General features: G+C 47.9%; 2 protein-coding genes across 2 annotated transcripts in view; one reads left to right on the top strand and one right to left on the bottom strand.

Annotated features, from left to right (window-relative positions):
* The window catches only part of LOC8026806 (mediator of RNA polymerase II transcription subunit 6), a 7,347-nt gene extending 2,196 nt beyond the window's left edge, over positions 1-5,151 (top strand). The window contains exon 2 of the mRNA XM_029978237.2: positions 4,847-5,151. Within this exon, the coding sequence (XP_029834097.1) occupies positions 4,847-5,125 (279 nt within the window). The 3' untranslated portion in view covers positions 5,126-5,151. The remainder of the gene's footprint in view (positions 1-4,846) is intronic.
* Positions 5,144-27,170, bottom strand: LOC8026807 (serine/threonine-protein phosphatase 2A 65 kDa regulatory subunit A alpha isoform). Its single transcript, XM_029978228.3, has 13 exons — positions 26,992-27,170; positions 25,143-25,233; positions 21,957-22,057; positions 21,303-21,444; positions 19,949-20,039; positions 17,728-18,146; positions 16,767-16,923; positions 14,998-15,220; positions 12,036-12,096; positions 7,542-7,696; positions 7,112-7,254; positions 6,077-6,168; positions 5,144-5,253 (listed from the first exon to the last, which is right to left on the bottom strand). The coding sequence occupies exons 1-13, from the start codon at positions 27,073-27,075 to the stop codon at positions 5,243-5,245; spliced, it is 1,770 nt and encodes a 589-aa protein (XP_029834088.1). The 5' UTR covers positions 27,076-27,170; the 3' UTR covers positions 5,144-5,242.

Genomic DNA, 27,170 nt, shown 5'->3' with positions numbered 1-27,170 from the left:
AAGCATGAATAGTTTTAGGTGAGACAGTTGTTGTCACTACCTGTCAAGGTTCCTTGACGGGCATTACAAACAAGGCTTTGGCGACATCCACCAGGAGCTCTTTGCTAATCATTTAATTTGTTTTAAAATTCCTTTTCGTGTCTTTTAGAGCGCAGCTCTTAGGCGCCCGTTTCCGGCTTGAGCGGCGTCGGCGTAACCGCAAGGTCATGTGACCCCCACCCCAAGGTCACGTGACCCCCAGGCCACGTGACCTCCCTCTGACGTCACGTGGCCCCCGAGGTCATGTGACCCCCCTCCGCGCCTTCCCCCCCTCCTCAAGAGCTACGCTCTAATTCGGCGTTACAGGGAGTTGTAAATGGCTTTTTTTATCAAAATAATGGTGTGTTCGATGTGATACTGCTCCTTTGAACATGTATAGAATGTATAAAATAAGCGCCGAAATTTAGTTGTAGTATCCCTTTAAAGAGGGTCGGGCCCAATACGCTGCCTTGGGGTTTGCCTGAGATTACCTCTAGGTCCTCAGACTTGGCTCCTTTGAATACAACTCTCTGGCTTCTGCCTGCCAAAAAATTTGCGATCCATTTCCTGCCTGCTACGCCAATGCTCAGCAGTTTCCGTAGTAGAAGGCTGTGGTCGACCTTGTCAAATGCCTGTTTAAAATCCAATTGAATCAACTCGTATGCCATGCTGTTGTCCGGACATTCACTCTCTTGATGCACCAATGTAGCCAGATCTAGCTCGCAGCTATGGCGTGGTCGAAAACCATACTGGTGGGTCGAAAGCAGGCTCCACCCCTCCAATTGATTTAGTATTTTTTGTTGATAATGTGCTCCATTGTTCTGCACACAATTGATGTAATGGAGATAGGGCGGTCTGAGCGCACAGATGCTATGGAGGTGCCGTTTCCCTTCTTCACTGGCTTAACCAAAGCTGATTTCTGCTTGAGTGGGACTGACCTCTGTTTAAGAAATGCAGAGAACACGTTTGTGAGGATCGGGCAGAATTTTCTTGCACACGCCTTGTAGAACGCTGGGTGGATACTGTCAGGCCCTGCTCATTGGGCCGGGTTCACACCTTGCAGTGCCTCCCCAGTGTCTTCCCGAGTTATGTCTAAAGGTGCGAGGGGCTCGGGAGGTGAGGGAAGGTCTTGCAGATGGGGATGAGCTAGAGGGTTGTCCTGCTGTGTCCATGCGGACGCAAAATAGGTACTGAAGATGGCGGCAGTCTCTTGCGGCATTCTAACTACCTCTCTGTTGTTCTCGAACACAGGAGCAGAGGAAGTCGTTTTGTGCCGCTCTACGAAGGACCAAAACAGTGTTGGATTTGGGGCAGCCTTTTCTGCAATCTTCTGTACATAGGCTGTGTAAGGCACACATAGTTTCTTCTTCAGCTCCCTCTGGACTTGGCGAGCAAGATTGAGGATGTGCGGATCTCCTGTTTTCTTTGCTTTTCTAAATAACCTTTGCTTATGGTTGGCCACCTCTAAGATGTCAGCGGTGATCCATGGGCTTGTGCGAAACCTTCAGTTAGTCTTTGTGGGTACACACTCCCATTCAATAACGTGCATGAAGTCCAATTACATCTCATACATCTCGTCGGCACATGCCTTCTCCAGCACCATGGAGCAAGGTGCCAGATGGAGTAGCATGTCCAGGTGGGCAGTGTGAAGTTTCGCAAACAATTGTATTTCCTCACAAAGTGACTAACTTTTGGCAAGGTTAGTCACTTTGCGAGGAGCAAAATGTCAGCGGATGCTCAAGCGCCCCCCGTCCCCCCCCCCAGTTCCGGGCTCTCTGCAAAAGGATGCAGGGACCCCGGAACCAGGGGGGCAGGGGGGGCTTGAGCATTTGCTGACATTTTCGAGGAAGTGTTGGGCAATATGCTGAGCCCCCCTGCGTTTGGCTTAAAGGCCGACGTACACTTCGCGCTTTCCACTTCTTCCCGCCTCCTCCTTTCCTATATCTAGGGTTCCGCGTTTTCGGTTTTTATTTTTTCGAAATTCGGCATACTTTTTTCGGTGTTTATTTTAAAATTCAATTTTCGTTTTTTTTCGGTGTATATTTATTCCCAAAACAGTTTACCGGTTTCTTTCGGTGAGTATTAAAGAAACACCATCAGACACCGGATCAGATGATTCTTGTAGCTGTGATATTTGCGATCACTCAAAGAATAACGACACATATACATACGTGGTCTTCGCTACAACTTCCGTCAGGACACACCTCAAAATCGCGGACTTCGCGGGTATAATCTTCAGTGCACTTATTTTTCCTTCCCATTCTGACGACGTGACAGTCTGAGGTGATGACCGTACAAAAACCAGCGGAATGGCAAAAAAAAAAACAAAAAACACATAGTATTTATGTCTTTAACCACAGGGAAGTTTGAGAGAGCGTGTTAAGAAAGGCATTGACGGCTTTCCTCGATGTCCTCTGAAGTGCATGAAGCGATAAACCTTATACTAGCCCACATTCATACTTTTTTTTTTATAAAGAACTTGTTGTTGGGCTAGTTAGTGTTGACTGCATTGAACCATGGTTAAAAGCGCTAAAAAGACGTACACAAGATAGAAGGCAAACATGGGCGCTACTCTCAACTGTATTGGGAAAGGAAGATGGAAGTACATATTTATATATATATGTCTGATACACTTATTGCACTGTGATCACAGCCACCAAGACTCGGTTGCACTGTACAGCTCTAAATCAAGGACAAGCTGCTGGTGAACACTAGGTCGAAGAATGGGTTCTGGTTGTGGGAGGTGTATAATGCCTCTCTGCACTGCTGTATGTAACCAGAGGTCTCCAAGACATCAAGGAGTTGGTCGTCGGATGGGCTGGATGGTATCGGGGCCATGACGTGGTTCCAGTCTTTGTGCACGTTAAAGTTGCTCACGACGCACCCATTGGTGTAGGTTTGGGGGTTGACTTGCTGAAGAGTGTGCTCAAAAACATCCCCTTTAAATCTTGTCACGTGGAAAGACAATTTTTGTGACGACCAAAACTTGTTAGACAACGTGCACCAGAGTTCAGTGCAAGATGATAAGCCGAGAGAGAAATTAAATATATGAAGGCTGCGGAGGTGATAAGATGGTGTGATGCAGCATTTAATATCACATCTGGCATAAAAATCGCCTTATAAATCATAAGGCGACACAACTCCGTCAAAAGTTGTGGAAGTTGAAGCGGTTGAAGTCCGGCAGTCCAATGTCTGTTTGAACACCACCAAGGAGACATCACAACTTTCCGCCTCATTTCCTCCGCTTTTCGGTGCTGGTCATACTAGACGTCGCACGCCACCTGCCAATGCTGTTTATCTGTTCTGTCGGACCCTCGTATCCTTGGCCGTGTTCCAAAATTTACCTGATCTTATTCCAGTAAAGGTTTGTACCTTTGCGTTCGAAGACCTACCCACGTCCAGCATTGCTCTATCTGTGTAATCTCCCGACACAACCTGCTGGAGTAAATCAGATCTATTTGGGTAATATTTAGAACACAGCCCTTCCCTTTCCCATTTCTGGCGCTTGAAGAGCAGCGGAGGCCTTGAGCGATTGTGCCAACAGAGCATGCAAGTGACTGTCTGAACCAGCTTCAGCATGCTCAAGGCCCCCATGAAGGACACAAGCAAACTTGACGGAGGGGACTTTCTCCCCGGCAAAAGAAAAACAGACAAAAGTGGACCACCGCATGACTTATGTCGGAGTTGTGTCGCTTCAAGATTTCTGAACTGCCCTGTTTGGACAAGCCTTTAGCACTACTTCGCATACGCTACTGAAACAGTTTGACACGCAAGAAAACTGGTAGGCTGTGTATATGACATCGGCACGAGTTTCAGGCGCGACGTCTATGTGCCGAGCATAGTGAAATGAAATGCAATGAATGTAATGCACATACCGAATGGAACACATTTATTCGTTAGTCACAGAATCAGTCGAATGAAACAAATATTTAAACATGCGATAAACTTATACAACTAAACAGTACACAAGAAACTGAACCGCTGCAAGGTTGCTTTCATTTCCGTGCATTGTTGTCTTGTTTTTGTTGTAAATGCTCGTTTGATTAATGCCTCGTTCGCACTGGGCAGGCAAGGCATGTCACGAGATGGCAGTGTGAGCAACGTCATGTTAGCATCGGACATACTATAACCATCTTGTTGGGTGCACGTCTCGCGAACGGGTGGAGACATCTACTTTTTCACGATCGCTCTAGGTTGAACATACCAGCAATGTGTATACAATAAGAACAAAGGCAGAGACCTCAACGGTCAATTTTAGGCTGTTTCTACTTTCACGTGGAGTTAGTAACACAGTATTGTCCCTAAGCTATGTTAGCACCTGTTGAGGCATATGGCTATTCAACTTCGAAATGATATCAGAAATGTGAATCGAAAGACACGTCTGCTAGCAACAGCGAGTCAAACTATATTGGCCCCGCACTCGGATGGCTCATTCAAAACGCCGTCTCACCTTGTGCAAGAGGTGGGCCGGTTTCAAATGAGCGAGGCATTGATTCAAGGATAGTAGCTACATAACGACGTGAGAACAGTTGCTCACTGGTGTAGTCGGAGCAGTAGGTTGTTATAGTGAGGTCCGTTTTCGTTGTACGGAGTTTCCGTGCATACACTCCTTTGGGTGCGACATTGTTGCATCAAAAGCATCGGTGTGCAGCCCCATAGGGCTTCTCGTTGCTCTGCCTTTGGGCCATTACTTTTGTTGGCGAGTCATGCCGAAATTGAGTATAGCTTTACCGAAATACACCACAAGGGTTTCCTGAATCTTCTAGGAAAAAAACCCTAGCAGAGCGGTAATTCTTGGCGACTGAGTTGAGCAAACCGTCCTCTACAGGCTGCCCTGGATGAATCCCTGTCCTTTGCCCGCTACCACCCGTTCCGTGGCTACTGGTGGCAGTTTCCGGACGGCCGGCCGCAGCCCAAGCCGCCCGCCAAGCACGCGCCGGGGAGCATCTTCCAGAGGCGCCGAGTGGACCTGCTCCTCGCCGAGTTGGCCGCAAACTTCCCACCCAAGCAGCACGAAGAGGCTGCCAAGCAGGAAACGCCCGCACCACGGCCAGAACCAAGCCAAGCCAAGTCAGCCAGGGGTGAGAAGCGGCCCCGGCTGGCGTGACCAATAAAAACGGACATATACTCGTACAACTAGGCTTTTATTTGACACCAAAATGCGCTCAAGGGAGAGAGTGGGGGGACCGTGGAACGCTGCTAAGCCCGGCTCCGCAGTGACCCATCAGGGGAGTACTGCAAGGCAAGAACACATACGGTGAGTTGGAAATGGAGATAAGCAAAAGACACAAGCATAACATGCGCATCCCTCTAAACCGTAAGTAGGGTTCTGTGTTTTCAGTATTCATTTTTCTTCACAATCTGGGGTTATTTTCCCTTTGAATCGGTGTTTTTCTACGTCCAATTTAAATGCAAGAGAGAAATTGGTGTGCATTAAGCTTGTGTTGTAAAGCAACTTTATAATTACTGGAGAAAATATAAAGAAGGGGGCAGGGCAAGGAATGTGGTTTTGATAGAAAGGAACAACCATAAAAACAGTTCAGTGCGGCAGTGTTCTGGGTGAACGAGGAAAAAAAAGGGGTAGAAAATTCCTTCCGTAAAACTGGCAGTTTTTGTTTTGTTTTTTTGTTTATGCAATTATAAGTACAGCTCAAATTTGGGGCTTTTTCGTTTTCAACAATTCAAAGAAAACTGCCTCGGGGGTTAATTTTTGGTGTTTACCGGTAAATACCGAGAACATGGAACCTTAAGCATGAGCAATGAGAGATTACAATTTAAAGGGCCTTTCGAGCCTCACAAATTAATTGCTCTATGCAGTCACAGCATGAGTCAGAAATGAGAGGACCAGAAAATTTTAGATCAACTACACTTAGCAAGTGTAGTTGATCTTTTAGTTAGAAATTTTAGATCAAGTGTAGCAGGCTCATCTTCCAAAAGTTTTGATTCTTTTCAAAATGCAAAAGATTTCAGCAAACACTGCAACTGGTTTGGCCCCATATCTGTGACACAAAGAGTACAACAGTACAAAGGAAAGAGTCCTTAGACCGAAAGAACTCACCACAAATGGCCTCCGATGCAAAGTAACGAACGTCCACATCCGTGTCAGTGTTCAGCTTCTCCAGACAAGGCTTCACCTGGCCTTGCAAAGTGCTGCACAAAGGATAGTCACAATAGCAAGCATATCTTAGAAACAGAAATGAGAGGTGCATCCATCACCCGACATACTTTGGGAAAGAGGTGCTGCACTCAAAATAATGCCCAACAATTTTGTTTCGCCAGAGTATGCCACTGCTGCCATATATTGAGTGTTCCACTCCAATGCTGGCCAACCTCTTCCTGTGAAAACTATGTGTTGCAGAGAAAAACCACTCGTGCCGTATTAGTCGTTGCGAAGGGCCCTAATTAAGTGAGGTGCGTAGCATTTTGGGTAATGAAGTCTTTGCTTAGTTTTGTACATTTTACACTTTGGTTACTGAAAAGCAGCATATGGATGCAACTACTATCTCGCTGACCATCACTAAAGACCACTAAATCAGTAAAATTTAGAGAGCCTAGGAGTGAATAGGAAGGGTGGTGGTGTGCAAAGGGTACCACTTGTGCTAGAGGTGCAAGGTCAATAGAGCGAAAAAATATGGATGATAAGAAGTGGAAAAACATCGATCGCAGTTTTGAAACCCAGAAAACAAAGCATGCACCCCAATTCTTTCTAAAATCTAAACAGCGCCCCTCCCCCCCCCCCCCCCCCCCTCTACGTTTCTCCTTTCTCTCTAGTTCGGTTTCAAGGAGTTGTGTCTCTTTACATTATTGAAAATATGTGACACTGTAGCAAGATATTGCTTGGGTAGTCTTCTGACACCATTATAAATTGCCTGGCAGAAAATAAAAAAACATTTTGGAGGCATTGTGTCCCTTTAAACGCTTCATACCTCAATAAATAACCCCTCGACGGTGACCAGCACGGCCTTTATCTTATTAATAAGCGATGCATAATTTTCGCGAGGAAATTTTAAGCAATATTTGGCGAACCCCAGGGCATCGCGACTCCTCAAGTGTGCAGGGCCAATCGGCAGAGGTCTTGGCAGCGTGCACTCACGGGGCATCGAGGATGGGCGCAATGCGCTGCAGGGTCTTGGCCACGTTGAAGCGCACGTTGGCCACATTGTCTCCGGCCAGGCTCAGCACCGTGCTCAGCATCAGCTTGCCCGTGATGTCTCCCCCGCAGGCCTCGGAAAGCACCTGCCCAAGAGGGAAGCAGCTAACAGAAACGCATTCGACAGCACAAAGTCGCTTTTCACTCATTTCTCAATGAGCATATTGACACAGGTCTTCATCGAGCATCGCTGCAGAAACACAGAGCAGAAGATAGTGCATATTGGTGCTCTGTGGATCGCTGAGTGGCACCAGCATGGACGGCACTAACTCTGGAGCCGGTTAGATGCTAGGGTGTAGTCAAAGGTGGAGAAGGCATCGGAAGCAAAAGAAGTGGAGTGCCTTCTCCCGGGGGTCATGCTCCCATGACTCACGTTGATGCAGAAGAGGCAGGTCATGCGGTGCAGGTAGTTCTGGTCCCGGGACATGGTCAACACCTTGGGGATCACCGTGTTGGTGGCCCACTCCTTGCCAAACTTCTCCACAAGCTTCTTGAGGTTCTGCGTTGCCGCCTCTCGGATGGCAAACACTGCAAAGCAGAGACAGCAACTTCTGCTTTTGTGCTCTCCAAGGTGTCTAGATGGACGGACAAGGGGATCCTGGCCATGTCGGAGAATGGATACTTGAAAACCATATTTACTCCCCATAATAAACACACTCGCATAATAAACGCACCCCCCACAATGGGCATCAATATTTAGACTTTTTTTTCCCCCTCCCGTAATCGACGCACCTCCAATTTTCGGACCTGCGAGTCTCGAATTGCGTCCAACTCGGCAAGCCACCAAGCCAGTTTTCTTTTGCCGCCAAGTGGTCAGGCCAAGCCAAGCCAGGCTGCTCACGTAATGGCCGCAAGTGCGTAGTTGTGGTAGTTACAGAAGTGATCAACCAAGAAACCGAGTGTCGCGCACACTTGCTGAAGCTTGGGTCGAGGATTTGCCGAGTCCCGGACATTCTTTGCCTATCGGATGCATTGATGTCAACAAACAAGCCGTCGTCTGTGGTCTGCTTTCGGACAGTGGATATTGTGAAAGTGGTTAGGCCTAACTTCACATACTCCGGATAAATGCGTTTATTTCTTATATGTGTAGTCGCAGATTATACCTAAGTGTGCCCGCTGTATACTAGCAATATATATCGCCTAAGAACGGTCTGGTCGTGTTGCTTTTTATGTTAGGTGAGCTTCGTAGGGCTCTTGTCCTTCGGCAAAAGGCACCCCAAAAGCGCCCTAAAAAGGTTGGCAATTTATAAGGCATGGTTATTGTGGCACGCCCCCGACCAGCCGTGGACGCGCCTCCATCACTGGAAACGTGCCACAGTCCTTGCCGTGTCATATTGGCACCTAAGTTAAACCTGCATATAACAAACCTCCCAAAAATGAATTCCTCTATATTACGAAGTTTTTATATTCCCCGCCACTGCTCCATAGAAGCATTTGTATTTCTCACCCCTATTTAACAAACTAGCAGCGGCAGGAATCCTGGAAATAACGAATTTTTCCCGCCAAATACCTAGACATTTTGCCCCAATTTTTTAAAAATTTTAGCTTGATAGACAGCTGCATGCATCTGCTGCGCGGCTGCCCTGCCGCCGAGAGAGCGCGAAACAATGTGATTGCGCACAGCCGCGGCAATGCTATCGCTGCTGAGCTCCCGCGGGGTGCTGCGGTGCTGCTGGCGCAACACGGAGAGAGAGGGGAGGGACTGCCCAACGGCCGAACGCGTCGGCGGCGCCCTTTCCCTTTTTTTTCAAACCATCTTCCGTTGCTCGCGGGCCCGCGCTCGCCTCGTGCTCGTGGGTTTTCCACGGCCTTCGCGCCGGCTGCCGGAGAAGTCCTCTCCAAACCGCTCGTTATCTTAGCACCACGTGACACTAGGAGAAAAGCTCCATGGAAGGAAAAAAAAGAACAAACCACGGAGGAAACTGTGTTTGCTTTACCAGGATAGGAGTGGAACTGATTGTTGGGCTGTAGTTACTTTATTGTGTTAAATTTCCTCATGTATCCCACTCCTATCCTAGTCCCGTAAAGGACCGATAGTATTTTCAAATAAATAAATAAATACAAATTTTAGGAGCGAAAATGCCGTCAGACGGCCAGCTTTCCCAAGCGAACCTCCTCTGGCGCCGCATTCTCCTCGGGCTCCTCCCGCGCCCTGCATCCTGGAGAAAATACGCCGCCCACGCTTTTCTCGCTTGTGGCTTCTGCGCCTCACTGCTTCCTCTGCCCTTTTGCGATTTGCACGTGCGAGTCAACTCTTTTGTCCTTGCATCTAAGAACTGTGTCGATCTAAAGGTGAGTGCCTTGACGAAGAAACGAAAAGTATGGACCCTTGAAGATAAGGTAGCCTTTTAGACGCCGTTGCCGCAGGCGAAAAGAAGGACGTCTCTGCGAGATTTGGCATCGCGGCCAGTAGCCTGTCTACCATTCTGAATGCCAAAGATGCGATTTGCAGTGCAGTGGAGGCTGACACCAGCAGCAAGAAGAAGCTGAAACAGTCCACATACGCCGACGTTGTCAAGGCTGTGTTCACATAGTTTATGGACATGAGGGCTCGAAATGTCCCCATCAGCGGCGCTATTTTGCAGCAGAAGGCAAAGAAGTATGCGTGCATTTTGGGTTGCAACGATTTGAAGGCGAGCAACGGGTGGCTGCAAGGCTTCCAAAACAGGTATGGGATCGTCGGCAGAATGATTAGCGGCGAGTCGTCCTCTGCGGACAGCGAGGGTGCCGCTTCCTGGGTTGAGAAGAAGCTGTCAGGAACGAGACGGCCCTATTTTACAAGGTGCTCCCAAACCGCACCCTTACGCTGAAAGGAGGCGTCTGCCATGGTGCAAGCAGAGTAAACGTCGCCTCACTGTTCTTCTGTGCATGAATTCAGATGGAACTGACAAGCGGGTTCCGCTGGTCATCGGCAAGAGTGCCTGACTGAGGGGCTTCAAAGGGGCACACAGAATGCCTGACATGTACTCGGCATACGCTAAGGCATGAATGACGCGAGACATATTCAGCGACTGGCTGAAGGAGTTTAATGCGGACATGAAAAAGCAAGGACACCGAGTTTGTTTCTTTGTAGACAACTGTACAGTGCACCATGTCGAAGGCCTCCAGCGGACCAACATTGAACTGCAGTATCTGCCCGCAAACTGCACGTCGCTAGTACAGCCCCTCAACAGAGGGATCATTAACAGCGTCAAGTGCTCCTACCGGCGTAGGCTAATCCAAAGGCTTCTTCTGGACCTTCGTTTTCAGCGGGAGACAAAAGTGGACATTTTCCGTGTGCTTGAAATGCTTGAAGCTTCCTGGCGTCTAACGAGTGCGGATGTGATCTCAAACTGCTTCAGAAAGGCCCGGATAACTAAAGAGGTTGAAACAGCTGAGGAATGTCCAGAAACTGGCAGTGGAGAGGAGAAGCCTTCAAGCCCACCCGATCACACCGAAGCTTGGGTTTCACTGCGCGCAAACGGAGCAGTGCCGGACGACATGCAGCTGTGCGCCTTTTAGCATGCCGACGACTGCGCCGCCACTACCGAAAAGATGTCAGATAAGGCGCTCGTCGAAAGCGTCCAACATCAAGATGACGACGACAGACCTTCGGAAGTCGATGCAACACGTGACTTGCCGTCCGCGAAGAAAGTGTTGGTGCGATTGACGTTTTACGCCACGCCGCGGGCTCGCTGGACGAAGGGGGGCAGCATTGTCTGCGTTAATCTCATACGAGCGTTCTGTGCTGCCGTCCCTCATGGACAAGCAGCAGAGCAAAATCACGCAGTTTTTTGCCGCCAAATAAATGTTCTGGGTGATGTCGACCTCCACTTATACTTTTGTTTCATTTGTGCATTTTTTTGCCGAATTTTTATGCTGAAACTGCACATAACGAAAACCTCTTTATAGCAAAGTTTTTCGAGAATTCGTCAACTTTGCTATATCCAGGTTTAACTGTAATATGACATTTGCACGAAGTGTGTAAATGCAAAATATTTACCCCGTGTAATGATTTTACCCTGTGCCCAAATATGGGTCAATTTTTAGAGAAAAAAGTGTGTTCATCATGCGAGTAAATACAGTAACTGTATAGGCTCTGCTTGTAAAGCCAGAGTATCGCGTTCCTTTTCTTTTCGCCGCCAACTTCGTATTCACGGGGTGACATTTTGTTGGACGTTGTTCGCAGCACATGCTCAGGACGATGCTCAAGTACAGCATTTTTGGGCATTTTAGAAGTGAACATAGCTCGTGCACAGCTTTGATCGATGCTCAAGGTTCACAAGCGCACGGGTATATCCATAGCTTTACGACTTCACTGCCTGCGAGGAATGCACGAGGGTACAACATTCAGTGTCCATTCCGCACAGTCGGAATCGCAGTTCTTGGAAAACGATAAATAAAACCTAGTTCTGAGCATGCGCTGGGAACAAGGGCCAACAGCATGACGTCCCATGACGTCCTATTGGCGGAGAAGCAGTCACGTGCACAAAGCTGGATCCGACCTCCGTGTGGGGAAGCGACCTTGCAGGCACCGAATTTCTGGCGCATCATGTTTCATGCTTTGCGTTTGCGAAATATACATCTTACACTAAAATAGAACAAACTGGAAGGTTCCCTGACCATTCAACAATATGTGTATCCGCTGGGTACAGTATAACCGCGTTGTTTTATTAGACGAGCGATGTGTTAAAACAGATTTTCGACGTCCGGGGAGAAAACGACACGGAGGACGATCGTGTAGCTCGCGCATCCGGGGCTCCTGCAGAAGCGACGGTCGCTTCCCGCAGTGCGGCCTTTCATCCAACATGGCCGCCCTTGAAGTACCATTGCGGTACTCTGCTCCGCAAGGCAGAGAGTATACAATTAATCTAATAGACACACTCACCGTGATCAACCAGCCAGGTCATGCAGAGGGCATTCAGCTTCTCGTCGAAGAACTCCACACCCTGGAAAGGAAAATGGCCAGTGTCACTGGCAGCTCCCTCACAAGGACCAGCTTTGCGCTTAGTTTCACCATAATGCAGTTACGCAATAAAGTAATGGGGTGCATTCAAATCGAGTTGCACCCAGTTTTACAGCACAGTATGCAAGTTCTTTAATGCCTCTGATTACGAGCAATGCTCAGCTTCTTGCGAGCGATGGGCGAAAACAGTCACCATTTTGCCAATTTTGCATTGGAGAGCTAATGAGCCTACATACCGTATTTACCCGAAAATAGGTCGACCACGAAAATAGGTCGACCCCTATTTATTGAGCCCATCGAGAATAAAAAAAAATAATTCAAATATAGGTCGAGCTTTCTTTTTTTTTAAGGAACAGGGGAAAGTTAGGGAAAAAAAAAAAAAAAACCTTTATTTACAGCACTCTCAGCTAAATCACAGGGCGATGTCAAAAACTTATTCATCGTCAGAACTTCCCGACATATCGTCGTCCGAAGCTTCGTCAGCTTAGTAGACATCCTCGCAAGTTGTAAAATGACGACCAGCAGAAAGGAAAGAAGGTGGAGACGGGCGAGCCACGAAAGACCAAATACAAAGACACGAGCAACGCTGCGAGCCCCGTGAGCAACACGCGACCCACCGGAAAAAAAAAACAAAAAAAAAACAAGCTAAAATATCTTTAATTTTTTTTTTTTTTTTTTTGCGCATTTGCGAAGGATAGAGGAATGGAGCGCATAGGAGGGCATAGGAGGGCAAAGTGCACGGCGCATCGCGTTCCTCTCCCTCCCCTTCCCCCTTGCCCAGCGAGGGGAACGCTACAGGCGTGATGGCAAAACCCGACGCCCGAGGAAAATGCGCGAGAGCCGTAGCCGGCGGACACGGGCTGTCGGCTGCTGCTGTTCGGTTGTTTTTGTGCATCAAAAGCTTTTTGAAGCAAGAAGCCACGCGGCTCTTGCTTCAAGGTGATTGATAGCTCCATACCCTCGGTAGGGTTTCAAATTTTGGTCGCGAATTAGGTCGAAATTCTTTGGTCACGATTATAGGTCGACCCTTAATTTTTGACAACCTTTCCGAAAAAAAAAGGTCGACCTATATTCGAATAAATACGGTAATCTTTCCATTGCACGACGTGTGGTAGCACAAACCGCAAGAGTTTTCGGTTCCGGGGAGTTACTGATGCAAGATTCAGTTGTACTTAGAGTGCACCTATGCCGGAGAAGCATTTTGTTTAGAGTTAAAGGGGCACTCACGTGGATTCTGAGATCGTCTATTTATTGTCATAACTCAATCTGCGGGCTCTAAGCATCCTAGAAATCCCAATATTACGTTCAAGGGCGGCCGATTTCCCTATTAAAAATCCAATCAAAGATCGCTGTTCTGCGCCTAGGCGCACGCCGTCAGGGGCGCTGTCGGACGGGAAGGCAGCAGGGAAGGGCGTGCGCCATCCAATCACGAGTGACGGCTTCCCGGCGGATTGATCCTTCGAACCGGCAGAGTGATCTTCCGAATGTGCGCGTATTTGATGGATTCTCGTTGGGACTCATTTTGTTTACTTCGGGTCTTGCGTCGTGCGGAGATGGACCTGCCAAATCTAACACCGTTGGAGGTGGAAATACTTCGGCGGACGGCAGATATCAGCTCAATCTCCTACGACGCCACTCCTACGCGCGACGCCGATGCCTCAAACGTGACGGACTCGGACGACAGTTCGCGATGCTCAATGTCGACACCGGAGGAAGACGACGAAACCGACGACGCAACCCAGCGGCTTGGGAACACCAACTGGTAGGTGATGAGCTGTTTATTACACCTCTCATATGTATAGCTGATGCTGGTTTTCTGTTTTAAGGTGCCAATGCAGTTGCTGCGTGCCGATGGAAACCGTCGCAGAGTGTGTCTGCTGCCGTGACTCCCCGGCCGCCGTTCGCAAGCAGCAGGGCCGGCAGAGCTGCGTGACAAGCCACCCGGATTTCGAGGGGCTGTGCCTCGATCCGGGTGTGCTACAGCTGGCCTGTAGCACACCCGGGAGTGATGTGCTTGGGCACATCACTCCCGCGTAACAAGGCGAGAAGAAAACGTAGTTCGCTCTTTTTCAAACAATAATAGCTGTATTACGTCACCTACAGCCAAAGATTTGACGTTGTTGTCAAAATATAATGTGCATGTGCCTAAAAAGAGCAATAATAATACCTTTAGCAATCTTTTCGCAGTTCGCTATTTCTATTGGTCGAATTCTATGGAGGTGGTGGAGACACGGGATGGACCCCGCAAGAGGATATAGTGCCTGTGTATTTCTATTGCTGTGAGTTTACTAGGGCGCCTTGCCATTTAGAACTGGTCATTTTTATTGACTGAAGCCCAACAAACAATATGCTTCCAAAAACAAGCTTCTCCAAAAAGCACTTGAGTGCCCCTTTAAGGAATGAATAGAACTTGGATGCCTTAGAAAACCGGCACAAACTACCACTGGCACAGATTCCAACGAAGACCACCAGGCATAATAAGCGCAGTCTGGGTGAATTATGCATAAGCGAGATGTCGATGGCCTTATCTAAAAAAAGATACAAACATTTTACATTCCACGAAGGGAGACACTAATGCGATTGCGTGATGGAGTGGTGCACGTGTGACACGTGTTTTTATAGCTCTCGTCTTCTTTATACTCGTTTGAAGTAATAAACCTACAGTTGTGAGTCACTGCTTGTCCCGGATTGCTTGTTTCTTCCCTTCCGTTCATGTTTTTTTGCGCCGTTTATACCGTATCATGTATACTACTGGGTGGACGAGTCTAATCCAAGGGGCAAATGCTGGGACAATGGGTGCCCGGTACTAGAGCAAGATGGCCGAGCGTTTCACGTCTCTGCTCAAGCAGCAGACGGCGATTGTTGGTGAGGAGCGTGGACCCACCAGCTGTCCGGCAAGCAAGGGCATATACTCGATGATGGCGAGGCGGACGCGCCACTTGGAGTCCTCGGCCAGCTCGACGATGGCCGGCAGCAGGCTCTGGGAGAGCTGCTGGATGCCGATCACCTCGTTGACGCAGTCCAGGTTCGAGATGATGTTCAGCCGCACCTCGGGGCACTCGTCCTTCAGCTGGGACAAGAACAGCGGCAGCAGGTGTTCCACCGTGCTGCACCAAAAGAGGGCCACAGAGTCAAGGCTGAAGACCGGAGTCTCAATCGTGCGGCACTTTCACCACGGCGGAAAAACAAAGAGGCATCTGAATGGTGCCACCTCCCCATAGAGCAAGTGCGTCGAAGGTTTGCTCCCGTTTTCAACAGACGCAGTGAGATGGTGCAGCATGAAGGAAACTCGAAGAACCGTCCTTATCAGCATGCACATTTTCAAGGGGCCGAGATGCACCACCGGCTTTAGCCTCCTTTCTCGCTTTGATTCGACAGCTCTCTTTTGTCGCACAGTGGCCCCCACTAAGTTAACTACCTGCTATACTGCCATCGCAGGAAGAAGATACGGGGTAAACTTCAAAACGGCAGTCAACACGTCGCACAAGAGACCGCGGGGCAGGGGCAATACAATTTGTTGATAGAGTTCAGCATCATATCCACTGACAGTAAACACAAATCATTATGTTCAATCCAAGGTTAGACAGATCTGCCCAAGAAAATGTACAGATTATTTCTTTTTCTGTGGCACATTATTAAATTATGCGTCGTAAAATGCCGAAACTTCCCAGGAAGGGAACCCCAAACTCGAAGGTAGGAGGCAGACATTTCAGCCAGAAATGCTAACCCAAAAAGTTAAAAGTGATTTGTCGGGAGTTTTTGAAAAACGGGGAGGCGTCCCCCATCAGGCGGCGTGTATACGATGGCAACTCGATATAGCGGCACATAGACGACGCTAGCTTTCGGCGCTGAGCAATGGCGTCTTGGTATGGAAACCACCTTCACATGCCAGTCACGTGCAAACAACAGGTAGTTGCATCTAGAGTTGCACTGTCAAGTAACCAGCTCACACCTGCTGCAGATGGAGAGAAAGAATAAACCTTCTTTATCGTGCCAAGTCCAGCATCAGATTAGGAGTGGTTGGAGATCCCCAGTAGGGGAGGCTCACTCCTCCCCGCTGCCCTGGGGTGACTGGGCTGGGGATGGGACCAGGGCAGCCTTTTGTCCCAATCTTCAAGAAAGCACTTCTAACTTTCGATTCGGGCAACATACCAGGCTGAAACTTCTCTGTGCCGCCTTCACTGCTAGGGACACCTTCCAGCGAAGCAAGAGCATTGTGCAATGGGAAATTCATTATTGTGCCATGAAAATTCCTTCCATATTTTTTTCGGGTAAGCCTATAGCCGGTGACAAGTTCAGAGTTTGGAGGCAGCTCCTCCCACCTCTTTCTACTCTAGCAGAGTGAATGCTGGAGAGGAGGTGACCTCCTTTCCAGCATTCACTCTGCTGGAGTGGAAAGAGGCGGGAGCAGTTTTCCCCCAAACTCCTAGCCTGTCACCCACTATAGTATATGCCAGCTTCTTCGGTACAATGATGATTCCGAGTTGCTCCTCGACCCCAAGAAACGACTGTAGAACTGGGATCTTGCCCCGTGGATGGACACTGAAAAGGCCTTTGCACGAAGCTGGTGATCCCAGCAGAGCGTGCCCCGACAACGCTGCACGACAGTTGACAGAGATTGGGGGGTAAATCGTAAAGGAAACAGACGCTCACTTGTGCTTCCCGAGGATCGGGGAGAGGCCCATGATGACGGAGGCCAGGGCCGACTTCACGTGCTGGTTGGGGTCAGACACCAGGTCCTTCACGCACGGCAGGATGTTGCTCATTATCACCTGCTCCTGGACCTCTGGCGACAGGTTCTGGCAGAAGTCTGCACCTCAGAAAAAGGAGTTCAGTGTAGCTCTTTTGCAGCTTCCATCACACGGCAAGCTTTCCTTTGTTTGATGCTACGAATCGTCACTCATACGCTGTGAAAAGTGTTGGCTGAACCGGCAGTTTGCCGGGTTTTACGCAACAAACATTGTCGGCATAGTTTGTATAGTTGGGTCACTTTGCAAAGTGACCAAACTATACAAATGCACCCGCAGAGAGGATTTCGTTTAGAACTATGACCTTATGCTCGCTAACTTTGACGTGGTTCATGCCAAGGTCTAGATGGGGTACAGGCTCCAACGCTTGTCTCTGCAGACCCCGAAGGCGGCTCACAAATCAAAAATTTCCCGACAGCTCAACTTCCACAGCCAAGCAATGAATGTATTATTCTAGAAAGAAGGGTCCCACGCATTCGGCATTTTTGGAACTGCAAGGCACATATGTGTACATCAGTGGTCCCAAAGGGACCATATTGCTGGCGACGCTTCTTATGCACGAAGAAGCAGGAAAACAAAATTTGCTAAGTTGGTGTCTACCCTACTTTTTAGCTTTCTTTCACGGGAAAACAATGGCATCGCACATTGTATAAAAATAAATAAAGTTGGCAAGTGCACTGACAGGTCCAATTTGTTGCGCCAAAACGAACATGCCTAACCTGTCGTCTGGTTTCTTTCTCCGCTCTTCTGTCCCTCTCTCTCGTTCTTTCTCTCGGGACAAGCGACGTGGGCGCTTTTAATTTGCCACGTTCTGGACCCGTCTTTACCTTCCCGGCCCCGGCAGACGCCCCGAAAGAAGGACCCACCCTTGACCTTGTGGGCGGCGGCCGCCCGCACCTCGGCCTCGCAGTCCTTGAGCAGGTTCTGGAAGGCGAGTACGAGGTCCGCCCGGGTGACCTCTGGCCCGACGGCTTTCTGGAGGTCGGTGAAGCGGTCGGCCACCATGTAGCGCACCCGCCAGGACTTGTCCTCGGCCGCCTGGCGCAGGGTGGGCAGCAGCAGCTGGTCCAGGTCCTCCCGGGGCAGCAGGGAGGCCAGCGCCACGCAGGCCTCCACTGCCAGCAGCCGCACGCTGTCCTGCTCGTCCTGGGCCAGGTAGGCCCACATGGGCACCAGGTCCGTCTTGACCCACTCCGCCTCCACCGCCTTGGCCAGCTCCCCCAGCTTCGAGGCTGCCGCACGACGCACCATCGGGGTGTCGTCCTGGCACAGGTTGCGGAAGTGGCTGCGGGAGGACATCCACCCCATCTCCACTTTGCCGGACTTTGGGTATGGACCGCGACGTTGCTTCTCCACCGGCAGCTACCGCAGACGCTTTAAAAGCTTTCGATGTACTGCGAACAACTCCATTTTCATGGGCTGAAGGGGGGACACTGGCTAGAGGTCAAATTTTTTAACTACTCAACTGATCGAACTGAAATTTGCAGGGGAGATTTAGCTTCAAATGTAGGTGTACTGTGCAAACTTTCAGCTCTCTAGGACAAATTTGCATACCTGCATAAGATGATGTGTCACTTTTCATTAAGAAATCTATGATATGCAAATGAAGCTATTAAGCACCATTTTGACTGCTTGAATATAAAGTGGGGGATATGGGACCTCGGGCTATCTAGTTTTAATAACTTAAATGTAAATATTTGAGGAAGAGTTATTACTTCAAACTATGAGATGCATATCTGTCATCTGTCAATATTTGAAAACTTAGTTTTTTTTCACTGAGGACTTCAACTTAAAACAAAATAAAGTAGATAGCCCGATTCCTGAGTAAATTTCAGTTCAGAAACATCTTGATTGTGGTAACAGAATACTTTCACCTTCAAACAAAAGATTCCTTCGTGTGAAATTTGCAGCAAAAAGTGGAACTGAGAAAAATGCATTCAAACATTGAACTCCTTTACTTTGTTACTGCCTCACAATGTGTTGAAAATATTTTATATCAACGTAACTATTTGGCGTATGGTCATCAAATTTGGTGTAAGGGTGTATAATTAGTTTCTTAAACTGAAAACCTCAAAATTAAAAAATGAATTTTTTCAAAAAAATTTAAAATTTAGGCCCATGTCCTGAATTTTGTGAAGTGTGGGTTTCGGAAAGATTTCACGGGTACAAAATTTTGCGAAGGGAAGTGGTCTGCTATGTATTCGCCGCCACAGGGTAATACATTCGTGAAGTCCATTTTTTGCGATATTACTAGAGTTGCAAAATATGCGACGATTAGGTCCTTCTGAAAATGAAGTTGTTTAAAGGATTTTAGAAAAATCTTAACCCACAACTAGAAAGCTCCAGTGCATCTACCATTGCAAGACCGGCTTTGACAGACTTTTTGCATAAACAAAGGTGCTCTCTTCGTGCCGGCCGCTATCGCAGACAATTTAGAAGCTTTCAATACCTCTTATATTCCATTCACCCCTAAGCTGACAATGGGGTGAAAGCTATGCACTCATCGGTTCAATGAGCATGCAGCTTCCACCGTGCCATCAGCTTGGGGGTGAATGGAGCATAGAAAAAGTTTAAGGAGTAACTAGAAAACCCCGGTGCATCTACCAGCTGCAAGATCAGCATTAAAATAAACCTGTTGTACGAAGGCTTTTTAGTAAAAGATTGTACAAACTTACAAGCTTTTTGGCAGGAGCTCGTACTAAAAATTTATGCGTGTTTATCTACCAGGTGTTTGCTAACCTTTCTGAAGTTTTAATGCTCACGCGTTTTAAATCCTATGTTGTGACTGTTAATTGCAAAAAAAAACATTTCATAATCACGAGGCCTCACGGGTGGCACCATGTTTGAGGCATGATGTAGCTCTTATGATATGCACTGTTGACAGTGTGAAAGAAAGCACCATGAAGACACTAACCATGTCACACTAGCAATGCAGAAAATAGTCAACACACTGGGCTGTAGAGGTATCACCCCCCTGAGGCTAGAATCCCCGAGACTACTGATATGTTTGTGATAGATGATGCCGACAACAAACAAGGTTCATCTTTGCGACAGTCAAAGGGCAAGTGAGCAGAGCGGAGGACGCACTTGCGCAGCTCTCCCTTGACGGTGGCCGAGACCCTTGGGTAGCAGACGCTGAACAGACCGCAGGCAGACGTACGTGATGTGAACCAGTCCCCTACAAGAATGGTATCGCCACATTAGACAACAGCATCAGACCAACTGATCCCCCTTGCGGGAGTTTCGTTGGCCCCATGGGCATTGTAGTTACCTTGCGGCTACACATAACCACCATCAACGTTAGACTCCAAGCAGAACACTTCTCCGAAACTATGAAAGCTGCCGCAGAAAAGCACCGGTGCAACTCCATGCCTCTGCATAGGAATGCAGTCCAATTTATTTCAAATCATGACTCATCCTCTAAAGTTTTTGTGGCACAAAGGGGGCCCAAATTGTCTTGTCTACCCTTGTGCCAGAGAGACTATGAATGACACAGCACTGCTCAGCAGTACAGCGTATAATTCAAATGAATGCCAAGAGTTCAATGGAATGGACAAAATGCGGCTGATCTCATGACAGTGCTATCCAAAGTGCAAATTCCTTATGTAGCATGTAACAGAAGAATTAAAAATATGGAAGGCCACTCTCCCAAAAGCAATGCCTCAATATTACAATATATTATGGAGGCCGATTGTAGCAACACTGCATGTTTTAGTGCGTGGGCGACTTTAAGTCTATCCCACCCCTTTACCGCTGACCCAATAAACTCGCATATTTAAAAAATAAACAACAGTACGCTGCTACACCCTAATGCACCTACGTTCAGCCCGGAAAAAAAAAAAAAAAAAACATTAACAAAAATAACCATCACTTTGAAGCGAGTCCTGGTTTTAATTATGAACCTTCTGCAGTGTACAATACCATTGTTAATACTGACTCTAGGAGAACACCTTGTAAGGAAGCATTCTCACTTTTCCAGAAAAAGCTTTTCAAATTGGTCTTTCAATCAGGCAAGCTGCTGTTCATTGCCAGTGTTAGCAGAAGGCAACACTTACAAAATTGGCAGTTACATCTCCAGTTGACAAGGAGAAAAAAAAAAGTCCAAGCTGGCACCACTGCTGTGATATGCAAAGAACCAGCAAAAAATGTTGTGTGGTCACTTCCCGTTCTGAAAGATGTACTGAAGACATGATGTTCCATTTTTGACGCAAAATTAAAGATCTCACAATAGTTCGTACTACCCTCAGCTGTAGTAGAAGCCTATCCCTAAAACATCAGAAACAGAAAGAAAAGATTGTCATTCACTTTATAGGCATCTATGGTCGATAAGAGCAGTGGGAACCACTATGGCACCCCCGGCCAGCCTTGGGACTACTCTCCCCTGAACCGAGGTGATTTCGGGCTCACTGTGGCTCCAACCCGCAGGGGGCTCCCCACTCACCAGAGGCCAGGCGCTTCACCAGGGGCACAAAGTACTGCTCCAGGTCAGAGGGGCTGTGCTGCTGCGAGATGTGGCGCAGGGACTCCACTGCTTTGTCTCGCACCACCGTCTCTTCCACTGTGGCCAGGCTTTCCAGGGGTGGCTGGTGGCAGGCACCACACGCGTATCAACACAGAAGTCACAAAGGCACCAACAAACCCTTTCAAATATGAATAATAAAAAAAAAAAAAATTAGGGGCTTTATTTTGTGCGATTGTCGGATGGTACGAGGTACGAAACACAGTAATTTGGAAAAATTTGCAGCACGAGGACAGTGCCATGACAAGCTGGACGTGTTTTAACAGAATGCATTATAGTGGGGCTACATAGAAAAAGACAAACACAAAAAAGTGACATGAAAGTGAGATTATCAGGGTGACGTGATCATAACATGTCACATGAACACGTAACATCACAGATCACACGGTGCGTTGTGTCCTGTGACCACATCACATGATGCAGCATGAGCCCAACACAACTCCCGGTATAAACACGATGGCACCGACGTTAATGGCTCTCACCTACTCTATTTACAATAATTTTGTCAGGAAGAACCAGAATGGGCAGCAAGTTTTTAGCAGTAAACGAGGAGAACTTGAAAAAGTGAGCGCTTACCAGGAGGCAGTGGACAAACTCCGAGCCCCCGACCAGCGGGGTGAAGTTGCCCAGCTGCTCCGCCAGCGCGAGCAGAACCTCGTCCTCATCGTAGATTGTGTCTGCACAGCACGGGACCAACACACGTTCAGTTTCCCAGGGCAACCAAGGACTCGCACAACCATATCACACTGCAAGTTATGCCCAAGTCTTTCGTTGATGCCCACAAGGATGTGAAGCAGAGAAGCTGTACTGACCTAAAGGTGTGGTGTAACGAAACATGCATGCATAGTGACTTTTGGAGGCAAGTGGTGTGGTACAAGAACATACCGTAAAGTTCCGAGAGAATGCCCGCCCCCGAGAGATTGCCGATCCCGTTTTTCTGGATAAATATTTGTAACATGAAAATTCCGAAACATCGCCCACCCCCCGATTCCAGTCAAAAACCATGTGTTGTCTAACGGGAATTGCATCAACCGCGCAATTTGCTGTACCGGCACGTCTGACAATTCAGTTCATAGCAGGTTCCTGCTTTTTTTGTCCACAATCTGCGCAAGCAATACTGGCTCCTGTAACACGCGAGTTGTTCGCACGTTTATGTTGCACTGTGAAATGCGAATCTGCTGCATATGTAATATGCAATATCCGTTCTCGTGGCATAAGGTTTATAGCGGATTCCCGCATTTTTGTCCGCGATCTGCACGTGCGATATCGGTTCCCGTGACAGGCAAGTTTATAGAGGGTTGCCACGTGTTTATTGCACCATAAAACTTGAATCTGCTGCATCCGCGATTTGCAGTATTCATTCCCACGAGATGCGAGTTCTCGGCGTGTTTCCGCAGGTCCTTCGCCCATAAAATCTGCTGCGTACGAAACCTGTGGTATCCTTTCCCGTGACACAGGAGTTTGTAGCGAATTCCCGCGTGTATAGACCGACACGCGCAGCGGCTCTGTTTACCAACACGGCCGGAAGGCCGCGCATGCGCGGTAGCTATGTGGACAAAAGCGACTCGGCCCTCCGTGTTTTCGCCATTGCGTTGTGTGGCGTGCGCTCACTGTTGACGTTGTAGGGACGCTTCTAGCTTTATTTGTGAATCGTATTTCCTGGCAACGTATGTCGCATGCTCTGTCCGACTATTTGAGCTCGCTACCCGAGCCTGAACGGCGGCATATCGAAACAAACTGTGCGTGGACGGCAATGCCTACGAGGATCCGTACGCCGTAAACAAGGCCTGCTGGACTTCCGACGAGAAGTTACTGCCACCGAAGTCGATGGCTCATGTCGTCGTTTATTTAGTTTTTTCGCCAAGCCAGTTCATGGCCGACACGGAGCAGGCGTACAAGTCTCTCGAGGCCTACGATTACTTCGAGTCGGTTTCCGCACTGCCGGCGGGATCAGCAGACCGTGGGTCTGCGGAAGTGTATTTATTAATTAAATAAATACACACAGCGTCTTCGAGTCAAGGTATGCTATTTTTCCTAGTCTCATGACCACAAGGCATGACAAGCAGGAACGCTTTGTCCGTTCGGCAGTCTTGGCGGTAACACGTTACAAGTAACGGCGTTACCAGGAACGCGTTACTTTTTTCAGTAACGTAGTAACCTACTCGTTACTTTTTCGACACAGTCACGGGTACCATACTTACGTTACCATTTCAAGTAACATAGTTAGGTTATTCGTTACTACAATTACACTTCAAGTTTTTCTGTGTTTGAGGCGTCAAGCCATGTTTTTCTTTGCGTTTTTTCTCGTCAGTATTTAAGTGAAACCGCAAAAAGAGATAAAGTAATTATGTTCTGTTTCTGCATAAACATAATATTTCTTGATATATGAGCTTAAGCATACCTGTATCGTCAAAATCATAAAACTTGTTAAATCATAATTTAAAAAAAAGTAACGCAGTAGTAACGTGCGTTACTTTTTATCGGTAGCGGTAACGCATTCCTTTCATTTTTAGGCAACGTAGCTCAGTAACGCGTACCTTTGATTTGCAAGTAACGAGTAACGTACTTCGTTACTTTTCTTTTTTTTTTTTTTTTGGCGACGCCTACAACATTGGCGTTCTGTCGCCGATCCCCTTCTGCTTGGTAGCACGGGCGTAGCGAGCCTCCGATAAGCGCTTGGCCGGTGCTTTGTGCGCGAACACCGTGGGAACAAAATCCGGGTGGTCTCAATCAGACAACGGTTCCCCTGCACATAAGCAAGCCTCGGGAAGGAGATTGAAATGGAAGCCGGACTTGCTTCCAAGAAAGTTCTTGCCGCACAAACGCGCGAGGCGACCATAATTTTCGATACACGGATATTATCCACCTTCTATGGCTTTCAGAGTCTGCCGGGAACTTGTAGAACCTCACTACGCTACTTTTCTTGTACATTTCGGTGAGATTAACGGCAACACAGCTTCGCGGCATGCTGAAATACTATGACGCCCATGCGAAACGTGCGCTCTTTTGCCCACACCCCTCGGCTCCGGCGCGATCGCAGCGCCGTGACGTCACGTCCGCGTGTCGGTGTATATCGCATCGTGAACACGAATTTGCAGTGTCCACGATCTGGGCATCATGTGGTTTGTAGCCAGTGCTAGGGTATGTATCATAAATTTTTATAAAGTTTGTAGACAGTGCCAGGGTGTGCATCATTAATTTTTTATAAAGATTTGCTGTGGCATCTCCAAAGATAGCCCACACCATGTTTTTCCCCATTTATGTCTTCATTTTTAATGGTCATTCTTTCGGAACTATACGGTAGTACCCTCAATATTATAGAGGCCTACCCTCATGGTTTTTAACCCGAAGTCTGCAAAAAAGAAAACACTCACCTTGTTTGCCGACATCCCAGCCCCATCATGAAGTTAAAAAGAATACTATGACAAAGTACCTAGAATAAATATACGTAAACTCTGCTCCACATGCCTTGCACACCACTAGCCAAGGTACAGCTGTAACAAGTCAACTCGGCGGTCAGTTTGTGCATCCAGAAAATAACAGCATCTCTCAAGGTCATGCCCTTCTGCCCGTCCTAATGCTGGCTAGAAGTTGAGAGAGTACAGCCAAAGTGCACAACTGTTACATTTTCTTATTTATTTGGATCCCACTGAATTGTCGTGCATTATCCGTTCCGGGTTGCGAGTGTACTTTGCGTACCGCTCTCTCTCCCCAAAAGCGTCGCACACACAGAGCGGACAGGTGAACCAAAGGCAGGCCCACCTGTGAGGAAGGGGATGAGCTCGCTCCTGGTCCTCTCCACTCCCAGAGCCAGGGCAATGGTGGACAGCTTCTTGATGCTGTTCAGCCGCAGCTGGACAAGTGGGGAGAACTATCAGTTACTCGCACCGTGGGAAGCCTCACCTCGCAGTCCAGCCTGCACTTGCACCAAGGGCGAGGGTATTTCCCGTATCAATCTTTTCTCTGTAGCACCATTTCTACGCCCCCCAATGTACTGTGCAGACAACAAACGAAGAGCCTCGCTTTAGGGATCAGCAAACTAGTTGGCTCGCGACCAAAGATTTGGGACTACCTATGTCGTTAAGGTCTGAAAAAAAGAAAGCCGTGTGATGAGGACAGTATGGTCGATGCCCTTAGCAGGTGACTGCCCGTCCTACGAAGTTGGATTCCTTAAAAGTTTACATCAGTCTTTCTGTCCTCTTTTCAGCTGGCTTATCCTTTCCATGTGCACCCTGATGCCCTACTGCACCCCATAAGCAGTACCATAATTATTTTTGCAGAATGGCAGTTGTTTAATCGTCACTCAGCTGTAACACCAATTTCTGGACAGGCAGGAGAACGTTACAAGTAACCTTCTTATGGCAAGAGCATCCATAATAAAGTCTGCCTTAGGAAGCACTCATGAACAAATGACAGCAAGCGTTCTTGTCTGGCTACACTGCAGTGTGACTACTGCAGAGATTCAAACTCAGATAAGGCCTATCTTTAGTTTATACTTAGCATCTGACGTCATCCTGTCAGCTCTCCAGCCACCACCAGAGAAGAGGGAAAGGAGAAATTGCTCTCTCACCAGGACTCTCTTTTGTGCGTCCCAGACGTCGCTATTCTCCCTCTAGAAGATTAACCTGTCACTCAAAATTTGTGCAAAAGCAGCTTCACCCCTTCTTTCTTCCGTAGTGGTGCGAAATGGATGATGCGACGTCAGTGCAAAGCATGTATATTCTATACTATCATCGCTTTCTGCAAAGTGAATAGGACTGCGACTTTTGGAACAACCTCGCACCATGTTTAGGCTGAGATGCTCGTGTTGTTAATATTTGATGCAGGGGTCATCCAAGAAGTTCGAGCGAAGAAGCTACAAAAGCAAAGCAACGCTCTGGGCAGGCCTGTTAGACACGCGCACTCACGCAGTTAATTAGTCGCTCAAGGCAACATGCCCTGCTTGTAGCATCAGTTTTGCTAGCACTTATGGTGAAACGGAGTATGATGAAGCAACATACCGTACGGCGAAATATTTTTCGTAAAACGAAATGGCAACGTCTCTAAAGTGGTCCTGCACGTAAAATTATAAAATTTGTACTCTACATGTTATAACAATTTAAAGGAAGAAACAAACAGATTAACACATTTTAGAAGAGGAAACGAACCGGGGTTTGTCAGCATTCCTTCGCGATACAAAGTCACCTTTGTTACGTCATAAAAATAAAGTTTTACCATTTAAAACCGTAGATTATTCAAGATCGTAATTAGAGTCGGCTAACAAGCCCGCAAGGTAAAGTGAGCGAGCCTGCGCTCATTCGGAGGTTCGTTCCTGAACGACGGAAGTCGTCCAAAGGGTGATGGGTGCGCCACTCAATTCAATAGTTGCAGCAGTGCACGGTGAAAGGAGAAGAGCATACGCCGATCCTGTATACAACGCGTCATACAGTTTCTGTGTTTAAAAAATACCTACTTGAACACTTTGTCCAGGGCGACCCAAATGTCTTTCGTGAAAGCAGCCTCCCGTGTCAACAAATGAGCTTATGACGTTAGGGTTAGCGGGCCCCATTTATAGGGGCTTTGTCGTGGCTAATAGCACAAGCAGGCAGTAAGTGACAGTGCGTAGGCTTACCTGCACATCTTCATTCCTCAATTCATCGATGAGTACAGCGATGGGATACAATGAGTCCTCAGTATTGGCGTCACTTGCGGCCATACTGCTCGCGGTACCCCCACCAGCAGTGCTACCAATCCCAACAGTAGCGGTAACGGCTTCGGCTGGCTGCGGCCGGCTGGAGTAGTGACTACTGG

This window comes from Ixodes scapularis, unplaced genomic scaffold (genome assembly GCF_016920785.2).
Source record: "Ixodes scapularis isolate PalLabHiFi unplaced genomic scaffold, ASM1692078v2 PGA_scaffold0__279_contigs__length_252992795, whole genome shotgun sequence".
Taxonomy (NCBI): domain Eukaryota; kingdom Metazoa; phylum Arthropoda; class Arachnida; order Ixodida; family Ixodidae; genus Ixodes; species Ixodes scapularis.
Note: the sequence above shows the minus strand (reverse complement) of the source record. Positions and strands in the feature narration are given on the sequence as shown.

Coding starts and splice junctions, on each gene's coding strand:
- LOC8026807 (XM_029978228.3), bottom strand. CDS start 27,075: ATGGCCGCAAGTGACGCCAATACTGAGGACTCATTGTATCCCATCGCT. Junction 18,147..19,948: donor GTCAAGGGAGAGCTGCGCAA/GTGCGTCCTCCG, acceptor GTCCTCCCGCAG/CCACTTCCGCAACCTGTGCC. Junction 7,255..7,541: donor CCTGCCTCTTCTGCATCAAC/GTGAGTCATGGG, acceptor CCTCTTGGGCAG/GTGCTTTCCGAGGCCTGCGG.